The sequence below is a fragment of the Platalea leucorodia genome (genome assembly GCF_965183815.1).
Source record: "Platalea leucorodia genome assembly, chromosome: 8".
NCBI classification, from domain to species: Eukaryota; Metazoa; Chordata; class Aves; order Pelecaniformes; family Threskiornithidae; genus Platalea; species Platalea leucorodia.
Window position 1 is genome coordinate 42599676 of NC_138830.1, and position 15337 is coordinate 42615012.

The 15337-nt window shown below is 35.4% G+C and overlaps 1 protein-coding gene across 5 annotated transcripts in view; it reads right to left on the reverse strand.

Annotated features, from left to right (window-relative positions):
• The window catches only part of PHKB (phosphorylase kinase regulatory subunit beta), an 85784-nt gene that overhangs the window by 64310 nt on the left and 6137 nt on the right, over positions 1-15337 (reverse strand). For all 5 annotated transcript variants that reach the window (XM_082320771.1, XM_082320767.1, XM_082320768.1 and 2 more), the window contains 5 exons: positions 13041-13130; positions 10953-11091; positions 7989-8088; positions 4806-4913; positions 2736-2816 (listed from right to left, as the gene is read on the reverse strand). In XM_082320771.1, the coding sequence (XP_082176897.1) occupies positions 2736-2816; positions 4806-4913; positions 7989-8088; positions 10953-11091; positions 13041-13130 (518 nt within the window). The remainder of the gene's footprint in view (positions 1-2735; positions 2817-4805; positions 4914-7988; positions 8089-10952; positions 11092-13040; positions 13131-15337) is intronic.

Below are 15337 nucleotides of genomic sequence, written 5' to 3' on the forward strand. Positions count from 1 at the left end.
GAGAGTCCACAGATTAGAACTTACAGGAACTTTAACCACAAACACAGGATTTACACTGGTTTGTCCACCAAAGCAGGGTTTTCATCCCCTCCCATCCAAATGATTCTAGGGGATTCTGTGGGAAAAGACTATTGCAATGGCTACAAACACAACCGTATTGGGGAACTACAGAGGAGGATCCACTTCAATACAGTCAAGTGATATTTTCTTTTATGAGCTATGAGATAAAAACCAAATCTTTTACTAACAGATATTTTCTTCCATTTTAATTTACGTGCATATCTGTTTTATCTTTTTTCTCTCAATTTTTCCTTAAATCTTAAAAAAAAAAAAAATTACTATTTCAGATACACTCTTTATGCTAAAGCCAGTCCACCAGCGATACATATAATTCTATACTTGTCTCTCTATACATGTCTCTGCTAAAATTTTGCAATGGGGTGCTCATGTACAATTATCTATACACTCAATCTTTTCATAGCTAGTACTTTCAAGGAAACAGACTGTCCTACTCTTTAGATACGCCCGGTATTACTCATCCCTGTAATTTAGCATTTGGTTGTATTAAAATTAACTTTCTCTGAATGAAGCTAGAACATCCAGTGATTAAGAGTGTGGCTTCTCCTCTTTCTACCATTAGCTGAAATTTAGATGCATTAGCTAAATGAAGAAGCAAAGAGCACCACATAGAAATATATAACCTTACTGATGGCATTCTACCACTGATGTGTTCAGAACACGAGAACAAATGGTTAATAACAGATATTTTATGAAACTAAGTGTTTCCAAACAGCAGATTTACAGAAAAAAGGCAGCAGATAACTGGTTGCAAACCAAAATGTTCAGAGAGCAATCATTCATATCATGGGCATGTAAATGCTATAACCAAGTCAATGCTAAAGCGCTTATAGAAATTATGGATTGTGTGTGTTAAGCTTACCTATCCAGAATTCAAGCATGTGGAGAGCAAGGTATATTAAAGAATACACATGCAGCACGGATGACTGCAAATACTAGTGTTACTCTGTTTTATGCGTAGATAACTCCTCTCAAATTCATTCACTTGCACAATCTTATACTGTTCTCTTTGTTATGGATGCAAAGATGCAATTAAATTAATTTTTCAACTGCAAACAGATGCAACTAGAGGGTAACTCATTGACAGCGGCCATGCCTGACATCAAGCAGCCTAGTATACAATGACTGCCTCCCAAGCCAAGAGTTCTGTGTACAGACATATTCATGCAGACAGCTTGCCAAGTATCAACCATCTGCCAGCACCTTCCACTGTGCTAGCACTGGTTCAAAACCCTCTCTCTACAAAAGGAAAGAGATAAATACATTGTGCAATGATATCATTGGAAAGAAATATGCAACTTGATGTTTGGGTAGCAGATTGCCACATCCACAGTGCTGCCAGTGCCACTATGCTGAATATTATCTAGACGCACAGAAAAACTTGGAAATACCACAATTACGTGGCATTAATAAGATCTGAGAACATATTCAGTTGTTGAAGCTATACAGAGAATAATAGAATGTACGGGTCTGTGGTAACATAATCTTAGTATAAATCTCCACAGTCCACAGATTTCTAGGGTATGGTTGCAATGGAAACTACATCCTGACAATGAAGCGGAGAATATCCACTGACTGGAGAGTCTCTACACATGCACTTTTTCTGCAGATTCTGTAATTAAATGCAAACATCTGGAGGATAATATCAATTATAAGTCAAGATAAGTAAATACATAATTATATACATTTGCCTCCTCACAGACATAAAGGCAATTCAGAGAAAACAACATAGATCTATCATATGATCTAAGTAATCGAGAAAGGAGACAAGTTGCATCACTTAGTTTTCTCATTATCTAAAGAAAAAACATTAATGAAGATGTACGTTTTAGAAATATAATGCAAATATGCTATTACTGGAAAAATCTCCCTTTTTTTAAAAGAGTAGTACTGTAAGTGCATTTAAGCTTTTTAAGGCAATCCAGCAGTGACTATTAAACAGACCAGAGTAAATTTAAACCAATCCAGATTAAGAAAATTAGGAAAAAAAAAAAAAAAAAAATCTGTGCTTTCCATTCCTGTATCAAAACATAACCTCACTTTAGAGCAGGACAGCAGGTTGTCCTGACATGACCTGTCCTCAAGTCAAGACCGTGGTGGCTATTATAATCTTATTTACAGAACAGTTAACAATCTTACAAACATCTCTTACCATGATATAAAATTGTTTTATTTTCAATTAAAGATACAGCAAAACTTCTTAATACCCATAGGTTCATATGTATTTGAAGAAAGCCCTTCAGCTTTCCAGAAAATTAACCCTATTATTTATTATACTGAAATTCCACTGGACAGCATGCACTGACTGACAGTTTGAAATAAGGTGAAAAGTGAGAACAGCATAACTAGAAGTTAACTGTCCTAACAGACCTTTTAATTCTTGACCTTGTACCTTTCAGAAATAGCAGGGAACTATAAAAGTTTTCAATGTCATGTTACATTCGCTCTTTGCATATCTAACACTTTAACAGCTATTAATTTATTCCACTATCCATTCCTTCCATTTATCTTTTCTGACTTCCATTAAAAGTGAAGAATATCTGCAGCATATTTCCAGAAGAGTTATTTTACAGTTGGTAATTAAATAAAACTAAGGAAAAAAAAACCAAAAATAACTTAATACAGCATGTGTTCTAACATCAGAAATCGATTTGTACCTCATCTGTGTTGTAGACAATCTGCAGCCCCGAAGAGATCATCTCAACCAAATAGAGGAGAAATAACGACACAGCATTTATCTGAAGTAATTAAAGACAGAAAGAAAACTATAATTAACTTTACGTTTATTTGACTCCAATAAACATAAACAAGCTAAATGTGATATTACTCACTAACAAAGATAGTCCCACTATAACATGGTTTTGGTTCTTCAAAAATATTATCCTAATATACCAATATCCTAGATATAATGATGTGGAAACAACCAATAGGAAGAAATGCCACAAACAAGCATTGTCCTCTACAACTTCTGCTGCAGTATAATTTTTTAAATTATTTGAAACTATGAGATTAAAATATTTTTGCTTAGGCATGCTGCTTTGACCCATAAGCAATCACGTTAGTCACAAGCTGTTTCACGTTTACATATATGACAATTTATTAGCAAGTAGAGCACCAAGAAGGCAAGGAGCATATTGAATAGTACACAGCACATCTAAAAAGCAAATCACTTTATTCCTAACTGGAATTTTAGCATTATCATCTGACAGAATTACAATTACAACATTCAAATATGATTATATTTGTGAAAAACTATTTTCTTTTGTAGCCGTACATAGCATTTATTATTAACAACAGTAATTACCTTCAGCAGCTGTACAGATGAGCATAACGTCATTTTATTAATGAATCAAAGACAACTGCTTTTGTTACACAGAATTCTAGTATAATGGAGAATTTGTACAACTTCAATAGAGAAAATAAGTTTATCACAATAACTTGCTTCAATGAGCTATAAAACCACAATCTCAGTATATGAAATTTAGAGAAACCATCTAGAACAAAAAATTGGATCCTCATCTGAAACACAGCAGATTAATTCTAAAAATTCCAAAAGGTTTAAAGACCACTGACTCCAGTTTCTTAATACAATCTGAAAAGCACCAAGTACAGCAATAATGGCAGACCAGCTACATAATATGTTCCACTCTTTCCAACTGAACAACCCCAGTTACTCTGTTTTCTGTTGTCTCCACAGAGCTGAAAACCCTCTATTCTTTGAGATTTGCTGATGACAGAAGGGAATGTGCATTCATGCTTATGGGAAGGGTTGAGTTGCCACAAAAAAAAAAAAAAAAAAAAAAAAAAAAGAGAGAGACTGTGAACAGTGCTCCCCAGGTCCCAAAATTATTGTTTCCTCCTGCAGATAAAAGATGTGCATGTTCAGGAAGCTTCACGTAGAAGTCCTAACTTAGGATAACTTAGGATAACTCCATAAATCATTTTTCTCAGAACATACATTTCCTGAATCCAACACATTTACTGTACAAACTATTTAAGTGATGTTGTGACCATGAAATTAAATAATTATCAACTTACTGCCACTTCTGAATAATTTCACTATCAATTTCTGAACTAAAAAGAGTACAGAGAGTTATGGATTGCAGAAGAACAAGGTCATGAAAGAAAGTGAAGAGGGGAGGGGGAGGAAAAAAAAAAAAGTAAATCAATGCTTTGGAAAATGAAAGACAATAAAACAGTCAATCATGCAATGAATCTGACTAGGAACCACTACAGAAAATAGTGAACAACAAATTTGTAACTAGACAAAGCTGTTGACAGTGTACATTAAGTCTTTACTATGAATTAAAATTGCTCAACTTATGGAAAACTAAGCTGGGAACGTTAATAAAAAATATAATATTCAATGTAAGATTACATTAAATCTTCCACTTTACTGACTAGTTCAACATTTTTTTTGCCAGGATTATTTATTGACAGCCATCTGCTGATCTGAAAAAGAAGCAACTTTATAAACAACCATCTACCTCCACAAATTGCACAGTTATTTCAGTACCTTCTGACCGAAAGCGTGCCACTGAATTATATTTCAAAACAGTCTGTCTGCTTCACCAAAACATACAGAAGGAATCTCAATTTTATCAAGTACAACACATCTAACACAAATCTAAACAAACTGAGACAGGTGCATCATGAAAGAATGGAGACAATAACAACGTTATTTAAAATCATCCAAACTTTCATTTACACGCACACGCATAGTTTACCTGAAGGTGACCATATTCCTTATGGGAGAAGACCTCATCTCCAGTGTGTGCACTGAAAACAGAATGAAGACATTCAGATGGTTTGGGATCTTGCTTAAATTGCTGAACCTAAAGGGGAAAGGCAAAACACAAAATCAAAGTCAATAATTTCAGTATGTTTGGCAACCACAAATTCACTATATAACTCAGGTATTTCAAAATTTCTTGATATGACCACTACGTAAGACTATATACAACAGTTCCTGAAACTAATCAGAAACTATTTCATACATACTTAAAGTATACATATACTTAAAGAATACAAATATTCAACCCATCTGTCTAACCTCTTTGGGCTTGGTAGAAAAAAAACCTGTTAATAGCTAGCGACAGATGCTTAGTCACTTTCATCTTCTGGACAACGCCACCTCATTCTACTGGTGCTGAAAACTTAGCAGAAAGCATATCAAAGCGTATCACTCCTACCCTGAATTCACAGATCCAAAATGTACATACAGAATCCCAACCCATAAGCTCTCAGCTGGCTCACCACCTTTCCCTAGCAGAGTACCATGCATTCAGCTGCTCTCTCACGTATGAGACAACTGCCCTCCTCACCTTCCTGCCCTGTCCTAAAGAGTCTGCATCCACCCATCACAGTGCTCCAGTCACTTGAGCTATCCTACCATGCCTCTGTGATTCCATGAGATCACAGCCCTGGAGCTGCACACGTACTTCTAGTTCCTCCTTTTTGTTCCCCATGCTGCACACATTAGAGTACAGGCATTTCTGAGAGGCACCCAAGCACGCTGATTCCCCAGAAAGGGCATGAGAGCTTTCTTCTCCATAATGCTGTCCCATAGGTACCTCCTTATTTCCACACATACGCTTGGGACAATTCCACTTCGGTTAATGCCACGTGCCTCCTGTTCACATCACCCCAGGGCCTTTGCTTGCCTATCCCATCCACCACTTCCTCACTTGACTGTTGAGCACTCCCTCTCTCCCTCACCATTCCTAGCTTAAAGCTCTTACGGGAGTGCAAGAGCCCCAAACTTATGTTGGGAACAATAGTTTTAAGAACTTTTTATAAATAATGATCCATAAAATTTAATAATTATTTGTTGTAGCATTTGACAATGTGACAAAGGTTTTAAAACAAAAAAGAAATTATTGTTAATAATAATAATAATTTTAAGCCTTCTGGGTTATAGACCTACAAAAGTGTTCAGAAATTGCCACATGTAGATCACGTAACAAATGAAAAGCTGCAAGAGCTGAGAATATCTAGCATGAAAGAGTACATGGGGAAACAAAGATTTATTTTGGTGAGCACAGTTGGTGACATTCAGATGTACAGTGAAATGTTTATAGATACTGGAAGGAAAAGTTGATAGCTTAAAAAGAAAACAAAGATTATAGATAGGAAGAATAGCACCCCAGATTAAAGTGACTTTTTATTCATGGACACTGTCATTGGACCTCAGAATGAGCCTCTATGATACAGAAGCTCTTACGATGGAGATGGAATGCAATAAGATGAATTACTAATACAAGTGGTTAACAACAAAGGAGTGAAATAAGAACTATAGTGATTTTAAAGTAGTCTTGATTCCTTTTTTATCACGAAATACAATGTCTGCTACCTTACAAAACCATCTCAGAAAACAATCTGGACTGTCAGAGAGCTGCCAATAGAGCAGAGAAAGGAAATCAAATTCCCAAAGACAAGAACGAAGGTAACAAAAGAAGATCCTTCTCCGTAATTCCTCAAGTCATGCTATGCTCTCCAACGAAGAGTTTTTGAATTTCCTAACCATCATGGCCAGGACCTCGTCCACGTTTCACAACATTTTCAACACTGACCTTATCTTCATGTGATATTCTTCTCCACCAACAAATCATACATAGCATATAGCATGTGCCCCAGAAGCAAGAAAGTGAATACTATTTTGTGGAGTTATCATGTCTAGTCCCTGAATACATTCAATACATTTTCAGTCATAACTTACATGTTCATTAGCAATAGAACATAACATCTGCAATTTTTGTCACAAGCAGCATCATCTATTCAAGTCACGCCTGAGCATTTGGGCATATATAATTCATATTACTAAAAAATATTCTCCTTCTACACGAGGCCAGCACATACAGAGTCTCTCAGCATAGAGTCCAATTTGATTTATGTCTGTTCGGTACCTCAGACTGCTTATTACTACACTGTAGGAAGAGAGAAGCATTTATAGCAATCAAGGCAAAACCCAACAATCAGTATGTCAGCAGTGTGACACCTGTGTTAATTTAATGCTCATTATTCATATCTGCAGTGATCATCCTCAAAACAAACCACTGCATTTCAAAGAGAAAAACAGCTCAACTGTAACAAGATCAATTTAGGTCAAGATTATTTAAAGATGTAAGACTACAAAGAAACAGACTAAGAAAACTGAGAAAAAAAATACCATGTCAGCATAAATACAACTGGCAATACACCTGATTTGCTTATTATTACTGCTATCGCATGCCTACAGACTTTACATTTCAGTTTGTGTGCTTGGAAGTGATGGAAACTATGTGGTAACATGAGTATTATTTTTAATAATACAGTTAAAAGTCAGTGACATCAAACTTAAAATAATCACATGGAATACAGATATTTAACTACTTGTAGAATTACTGCTAATCACTACGCAAAATTAATCCATCTAAATTTTGATAAAGAAAAGCCCTGAATATTCAAGAATATTCAGGTTATAATCACAAGAAGATTACAGGCTGAATGTACCAGCTGTATTATAACATAAGTAAATTACCCTGTTTCCTTATTCATTTTGTATCGCTGCCCTTCTGAATTTACATCATTAAGTCAAAGAACACTGGAAAGTGGCTGCTAAAGAAGCCAAGCAAAATAATCAAAACGATCACCTAGGTAAGAACAACTGCAAATATAATAACCAAGTTAACAGTACAAAGAAAACTCTCCAGTCTTAGCTAAAAGAAATTCTACATCATTCCATTTAAGCATTAAAAAGACATCCAAAAAAACCCCAATTACTAATGGTCTAATGTTTAAATGGGATAAATAACTGCAAAAGGAACCCAAAGAAGTTTCAAGTATGCCCTGCAGCTTACTTTGCAAAATGCTCGTGTCTTTTAATCCCTTAGAATTAAGCAAGTGCTTGTGTCCACACTACCATGTTTTACCTTATCGGCCTGACGCATGTAGCAGTAGAGGATTCCTCTCATACATTTTATAGCAGAATGCTCCAGTTCATGAGTCCTTCCCTTGTCATCATCAATACGCCTGGGTAAGAGAGATAACTCATAAAACAAATTGGAAACGCATTAGAGGGGAAAAAAAGAAAAAAAGGACACATTAGTGCTTTGGAATATTAAGTATTTAACTAACACTGTTGTATAGTGGTGCCCACACTCATATCAACATATTTATAGCCCTACCCATCCTTCCTAAATTAAAAAAAAAAAAAAAAAAAAAAAAAAGTGTTTTTTTTAGTTTATGTTGCAATTCACACAAACATTCCTATTTCAAAATTTAAAAAGAAAAAACCCTTGCTGATATAACACTCCAAGCCACTGTTCTGAGATCCAAAACACAAAGGCCATTTCTCTTTAACTCTACAAACCACCTGCCATCTATAACCAAGCACTCACTTCCCTGATGATGTTGATAAACTACAGCTGTGCATACAAGAGTCTGAAAGTTAACTATGCCAAATGTCCAGAAATGTGTTTCAAGATACCTTAGTATTTTTGTATCGTGAAATCAAACAACAGTCACAATTACTATATTACTAAATCCATATTAAAAACAATGCCAAATGCCAAGTTATTTTAACTATAAGAAATGTATTGTGTGTAAACAACCTTGATCACTGCATTTGTCTGTTCTCTCTTTTCCAGTTCTCAATTTTTGATTGAGCCTTTCAGGGTGAAAATAATGTTTTCTTACATATTTGTAACTTACAACAACATGTCTCTGATACCAATATGCAAAACAGCATAATATGCTCACTGCTATTTCTCAGACCACTTTAGAGCTGTTACTAATTTGATTACAGCTAAGTGGATGATAACTACACTGCAAACGAAGCATAGCCTTTTCCACCATACTTAACATGTGAAGTAGTTTATGCTGAGGTTCTGCTACCTACACTGAAAATTAGGGAGGTAGTGATAACTTCAAAAATCATACACATTCAGAAATCACACTATTTAAATAATAATCTTAGATATGAGGAATGAACTTGCTTTCGATTACAGAGTTGAAACAAGGTGGGGGGGAAGCAACTCCACAAGGAATAAAACCAGATTATGCAAAATTAATAGGTTAAGAACTTCTTAAGCAGTAGGATTTATTCTCAACTTTATCATAAAGCCAAAAAGCAATAAGAAGCACACGTAAAAAGCTCTGAAGTTTTCATGTTACAACATCTTACCTCTATTCACAACAGCAGTGTTTGTTTTCTTAACATGCTCTCAAGAAATTTAGCTTTTATGAAAGTGAACAGTAACACTGGCATGAGTTAAGCACAGTAATCTGCATGTGGTAGATCACGCAACCTTCCCCATGAGTCTTGTAGCTTGGCTCATTTCAGATTTTAGCCATTCACTTAATTTCAATCATCAACCTTTGCCCATCAAAGAAAATTTGTTGCACAGCACCTGAAGTTCAGAGCCCTGTTCTGAGCACAACTGGAAGTAACACAAACTATTTATCTTGCCACTTTGCCCTTCCTTCAACCTGCAACAAATTTCATGTATCATCTTCTATGATTGTACATATTGTATATATTGGATTGTACATATTGGACTTAATAACTCGGGCAACATTATGCCATGCTCTCTTCTACGAGTTGCGCAAAATTCAAAACAATTACCCCTGCACGTTTCTTCCTTCTAATTTTTTTCTATTTTTTCTATTTTTTTTGTTTTCAAATGCTTTTATTTCACCAATAAAAAGAGGAATTAAAAGAAAGATGCAAAGACTTCAATATGAGAAATTAAAGTAATTACACATTCTGAATATTATTTTCCTTATAATTTTTGCTAGTTTCTCAAAATTTTGAAACCCATTAGATTTCAGGCACGGCATCTCCAGAAGTAAACACAGAGCTCTGTACGTCTTCTCTTTCAAAACGCACAATTTTGTAACAACAAATTTTAATAACCTTTTTTTCGGATTGGTGTCAGAGGTATAGAATCTAAAGCAATAAATGGAGACAAAAGAAGAAACTCAACACTTTTTATCTGCTAAGATGATCATCTTTACTTCAACAGTTGGTCATCATATTATTTCTGGGCCTTCTGTAAAATATAGTAGAATTTTGTCCAAGAATGTGATCACTACCTCAATACCAAACGTTCATTCCTAAAAAGAGTAAATTATTCAATATCCGCACACCACGTTCTTTCTTATAAAAACATTGCATCTGAGTTATCATCACTTCTGTGTTTTCCTGGGTGGCTGGGGTAGCAAGGTTGGAAACAAGGAATACTAAAACTCAGAAAGCAATTTCCATAGTTATTTGACCTAAAGGAGAGGCAATTATGAATAAATTATTATGGGAGGTAACTCTTCCATTGTTCTTAAGGTCATACTACACCACACAAATTCCTAACCTACTTCTCTAATGAGTCAACAGCAGAAACAGAAGAAACAGAAAATAAGAAGAGCTAACAACTGAGGCTGCCCAGCCTTTGTACCTAGCGAGGATGACAGTCACTATTATTTCGCAAATATACATTTCTCAGCATTCAAGGATTCAGTCTCCTGCGAGTACATGGATTGCTACTACCTGCAACAAGCCTGCTTCTGCTCTGAACTCTCCTACTACATTTAAAATGAGCAGTATTCCTTGAGTACAGTTTGCCACAATAACCTTTATTTTTAATAGCATGCATTAATTCTCTGTTTCAGAACATTGGTACCAATTAAATTATATGAAAACAGGTTTACTTACCAGAAGTAGAGTGACTTTTTTTAACCTAGTAGCTACATAAATATTTTTATTGAGATTTGGAAACATGTACCATCTTGATGGGTTTCCAAAACTATTTTCGATAAAGGGTCATCTTTTAAAACATTCCCAGGGGACTGCATAACAAAGAATGTAACATGGCAGAGATATGAGTTTAGAAGTTATTCACCTGTAAGCAAGGGCTAATGCCCAGGCACATGCAGCACAGTAAAGACTGTCATGTACTTTTGCCTTTCGGTTATCCCCATATGTCTTTGTAGGAAACAGACCTGTGGTTGGGCTTTGATGAAGCAGCAATGTTGACTTAACTGGGAAAAGGAAAAAAGAAAAAATGGTATTAACAGCATTTATGTTTCTTCCAGTTTCTACACAGATTTTCAGGAATAAATCAAGATGTGAACAACCTGTTAGAGCATGCACAATATAAAACAGAACAGAAAGAAAGGTAAGGAGAAAGACACACAAAAAAGATTTTGTCACGTTGTTTTTTCAGTCAAATTAGACCTTTTTACAAAAAATCAGTATTTAAAACTATTTATATGGCTCTGTTCTAGTACAATCCACACCATACAGAATCTCTACAATGCAACCCAGTAATTTCCCTTTTATGAAAAAAAGGGGCTACTGAATTAGGAAAAATACTGAAAATTACTTTCTTTTTGTACTTCAATATTTTGCATTTTGTGAATTATTTTCCTAAAATTGTATAATAACCAGCGTGCTACAAGATTGAAACTGGGCTTAATGTCCTTGAACATGACCCTTCTAACAATAATCTGTCCATTATAAGACAAGAAAGCCATTTTTTTCCAGAATGTTATCAAGCATCAATTTTAAAAAGCCTCTTTATTGTCTATGTATTAGAAATTAAGTATTTTAAATGAAAATTACAGGGGGTTTATGGCTTTTTGCATTATATTCTTCAGTGACTTAATACGTTATAACAAGAACTTTGATAAAATGTTACCTGAAAAAGTCAATATAGATTATTCTAAAATGAAGTATAAATCCACTAGTAAATTTTTACTGAGGCAGCAGACTGCTTGCAACATAAGTGCCTGACAGATAAATAGCAAGCACCACCATAGATTTGCTGCTGCCAAGCATTAAAAGTAAATTGAACAGTCATCTCTTCTGTAAGAAAGATAAAAGCAATGCATCTACAAAAAGCAATGCATCTATGGATAGATCAGGCACAACTCACAGATTTCACTTCAAAAGGCAATTTGAATGAAGAGAGTCTCATCCCACATTTTTAGAATGATGGAAACATTGTTCACTATTCCACACCCTTGCCTGACTAAAGCTTAAATTTTAAACAGTCAGTTGCATAGCCATTAAAAAAAAAACAAAAACAAAAACAAAAACTGATTTTAGAATACAGGCAGGACTTTACTGTAACACAAACCCCCTAACACCCAAAACAATCAAAAGAAACCATTGCTTCTTTAAAGTGTATGGTTTTGGCTTAAAATGATCTCACAATGAAAAGAAAAACACTAAAGTTGGCTTAAAATAAGTTAGCTAACAGATAAAATTTAGGCACAAAAATACATTATGGTACCATTAGTAACAAAAATGAACTTCTCACTGATCACCTGTAGAACTGTTGTAAGCACTATGAAAAAGTTTTTTTTCCATTTAAATGTTTCCTCAGGTGTATCTGGCTAATGCCATAATACTAGGCTACCACTTTATCCAAAATAATTCTAAATTCAGTCTTACAACTGGACTGGATTTTCACTATACGTTTTCATTTTCAGCAAGAAGTGTAATTCAGCCCTCCAGTTTTTGTGCCTTTCAAACTCCCAGCAGAAATTTAGGAAACTATCCTCAAGTAAGAATAATGTAGCAATGATATTTAACATGTAAATATCAATTCCAATTCATATCTGGGTTAGTTCAAGCATCAAAAACTGCCAGCAGATTACCTTTACCCCTCCCCATCCACGACCATCAGGTGCAACTCAGAATCTATTCTACCATTTGACAAATGCAGATGATAATTCAGAACACTATTTACAGGTCACAATTTTTCAAGCAACGTATGAAATATCCAAATACATGCATTATATTATCACAGGAATCTTATGAGGAATTGTAATGACAGAACCCTTTACCTCTCAGAAAATAAAAATCCTTATTAAAGACTGCAGATTATTTTAAAACAGAGCTAATTACTGTCATAACCATAACTGTAAATATTTTCCTAAGTTACACTGAAAATCATTCATGGTAGGAACAATTATTAACTTACCAATTCTGTAATAATGATCCAATTTGTCCCACAGACTTCCCCCCTCTGGTTTTGGAAGGTTAATACTTTTAAGTGGCTCATAAATTGAACCTAAAAAAAAAAAGAAGAGAAAAAACAAACTCAAGATCAGAATTAGTTTCATTATTCTACTATTGCTGAAAATTACTGTAATATTATTTTTTCATGTTTGTTATACAAAAGCACAATTTATCGAATTTCAATTCAAACCAAAAAAGTTGTAATTTCTATAATCTCAGAGAACAGATTTCTACACACATTTTTTCTACAGTACCTGTCCACACAAACAAGACCTCCATCTGGATCTCCAATGCCTTGCAGATATTCAGCTACAGCAAATGCTACATAAATGTATAGTTTAATTATTGAAGACAGTCTATTAAACGTTAAGAATTTTCTAGGAGCATTTTCTTAGAAGTATGCTTCTAAGCATAACAGACAGAATTCCTAAAGATATGTAGAAAAACAGAAGGAAGAGGGACAAAAGTAGCCCAAATTTAACTATTACTTCCCTACCTGCCTTCTAAAATGGTGAACACGTACAACACTACTAATGTTTTACCTATCCTAACCTCGTTTTCACCCACCGCCACAATAAGCCTAGCTGATCTCACGTCTCGAATCGAAAAAGGGTTAGCTTGTTCTCACATACTACTAAAGCTTAAATAACCTATCCAGCAGATAAAGCCCCCAAATTACCTATACTGCAGCAAAATACAATGCTATTAAATCCACATCTCTCCTTCTCAGCGTCCCACATATTGACTCCTTCCCTATTTGCACCTGAAAAGTCCGTTTTCCTGATAGCTGAAATGAGCTACCTATCAGAAAGACACAGTTTCTTAAAAATCACTGGGGTAAACCTTTTCCAATTTCTCATTTAAAAGTAACATACTGCTCTCCTTCCATAAATCACTTGGGCTTTATTCAGCGTTCTGGATGGCAAGATCTCCCAGAGAGCCGTTTGATAAGAGGAAGAATGAGAATGTCCCCTTTCCGGCCTGCAGGCTGTCCTTCTGCAACGCTCAGAGAAACGAATTGCCAGGGAAGCCCAGCCAGCCAAGCAGTTCTGGCAGGATGCAGCAGAGCGCTCCTATTCAAGTTGCCTCTTTCGCACTCCCTGCACATATCCAAGCGTTAGACAGGAGATTGTCCATATACAGGACTCCCATCCAAACGAAATGAATGTGTGTGGAGTGGTGACAGAGGCTTTATTAATCGAGTCCTGTGCTGGGGAGGTTGGAAAATGTTTCTTGCCCCTCAGGAACTCAAACCCCGCCCCTCAAATTAGCATTACTTTTGCTTTGCAATTGTAGTAGTTAAAAAAAAAAAATATCCACCCCTCCTTGAGCAGACTGCGGGTCTGTTGCGCACAGATTCTCTGGTGACGCTTAACACCGCGCCTGAGCTTCCCCTACAGCCTTTCCTGTCCTCACCGGGAGAGGTTAAGTTACAAACAACTCGTGCATGGGGGGAAAGGGCCTGACAGGGAAGCACAGAGAGCCCAACTTATTCTAGTTGCCTAAAAAAAACAAACCTAAAAGAAATGAAGTCGTTCTGTAATGGAAAAGAAAAACTTGTAATATATCACACCTTTCGTATCTTCTGTTTAAAAATCAACATTCTGAACCCAATTTAAATTTAAATTTTTCTACTTCTTTTTGCCTAGGAATCCCTGTCCATTAGAAGATTTACAATTTATATTGTTATACTATTTAATTCAGTTATCTTGCAAAGGCACACAATAGAGTGACCTGCAGTAACTGTAATTTTATAAGGTGATTCAGTGAAAGCAGGACAGAATATGCATAGGAAAAAATCTTCAGTAAGTCACTTATTGCATAAAAAGTAGCACATTTATGAGAAGTATTTACTCAGTAGATTTTCAAAGGCAAAATAAAGAGTCTTAGCCTTAGATTTGTTAACTGCATAACACACACATAGCACGCTGTCCTTTGTGTGTGAAAAAGGTTCAGTGTCTATTTCTTGCAGGCTCTTAACCCCAGTACTGCACCATGAAAAATAGTTGAGTATACACAGGCGCACACACACAAGTCAAAAGTTTCTCAAATAAAATTGTTGTAATTTACATACTTACCAGACAACCTGTGACCCTCTGTGGCCAACAGAGAAACAAAATAAAGTTATCATGAACAAAAAGCATATTCTTCTATTTCAGAGCATTCAAAGATTTCAACTTTGTGCAGAAAGAAGATTGAACAGAATAAAGAGCATGAAAATGTCAAAGCACCACCATCTACAAATTACATTCTTTTAGA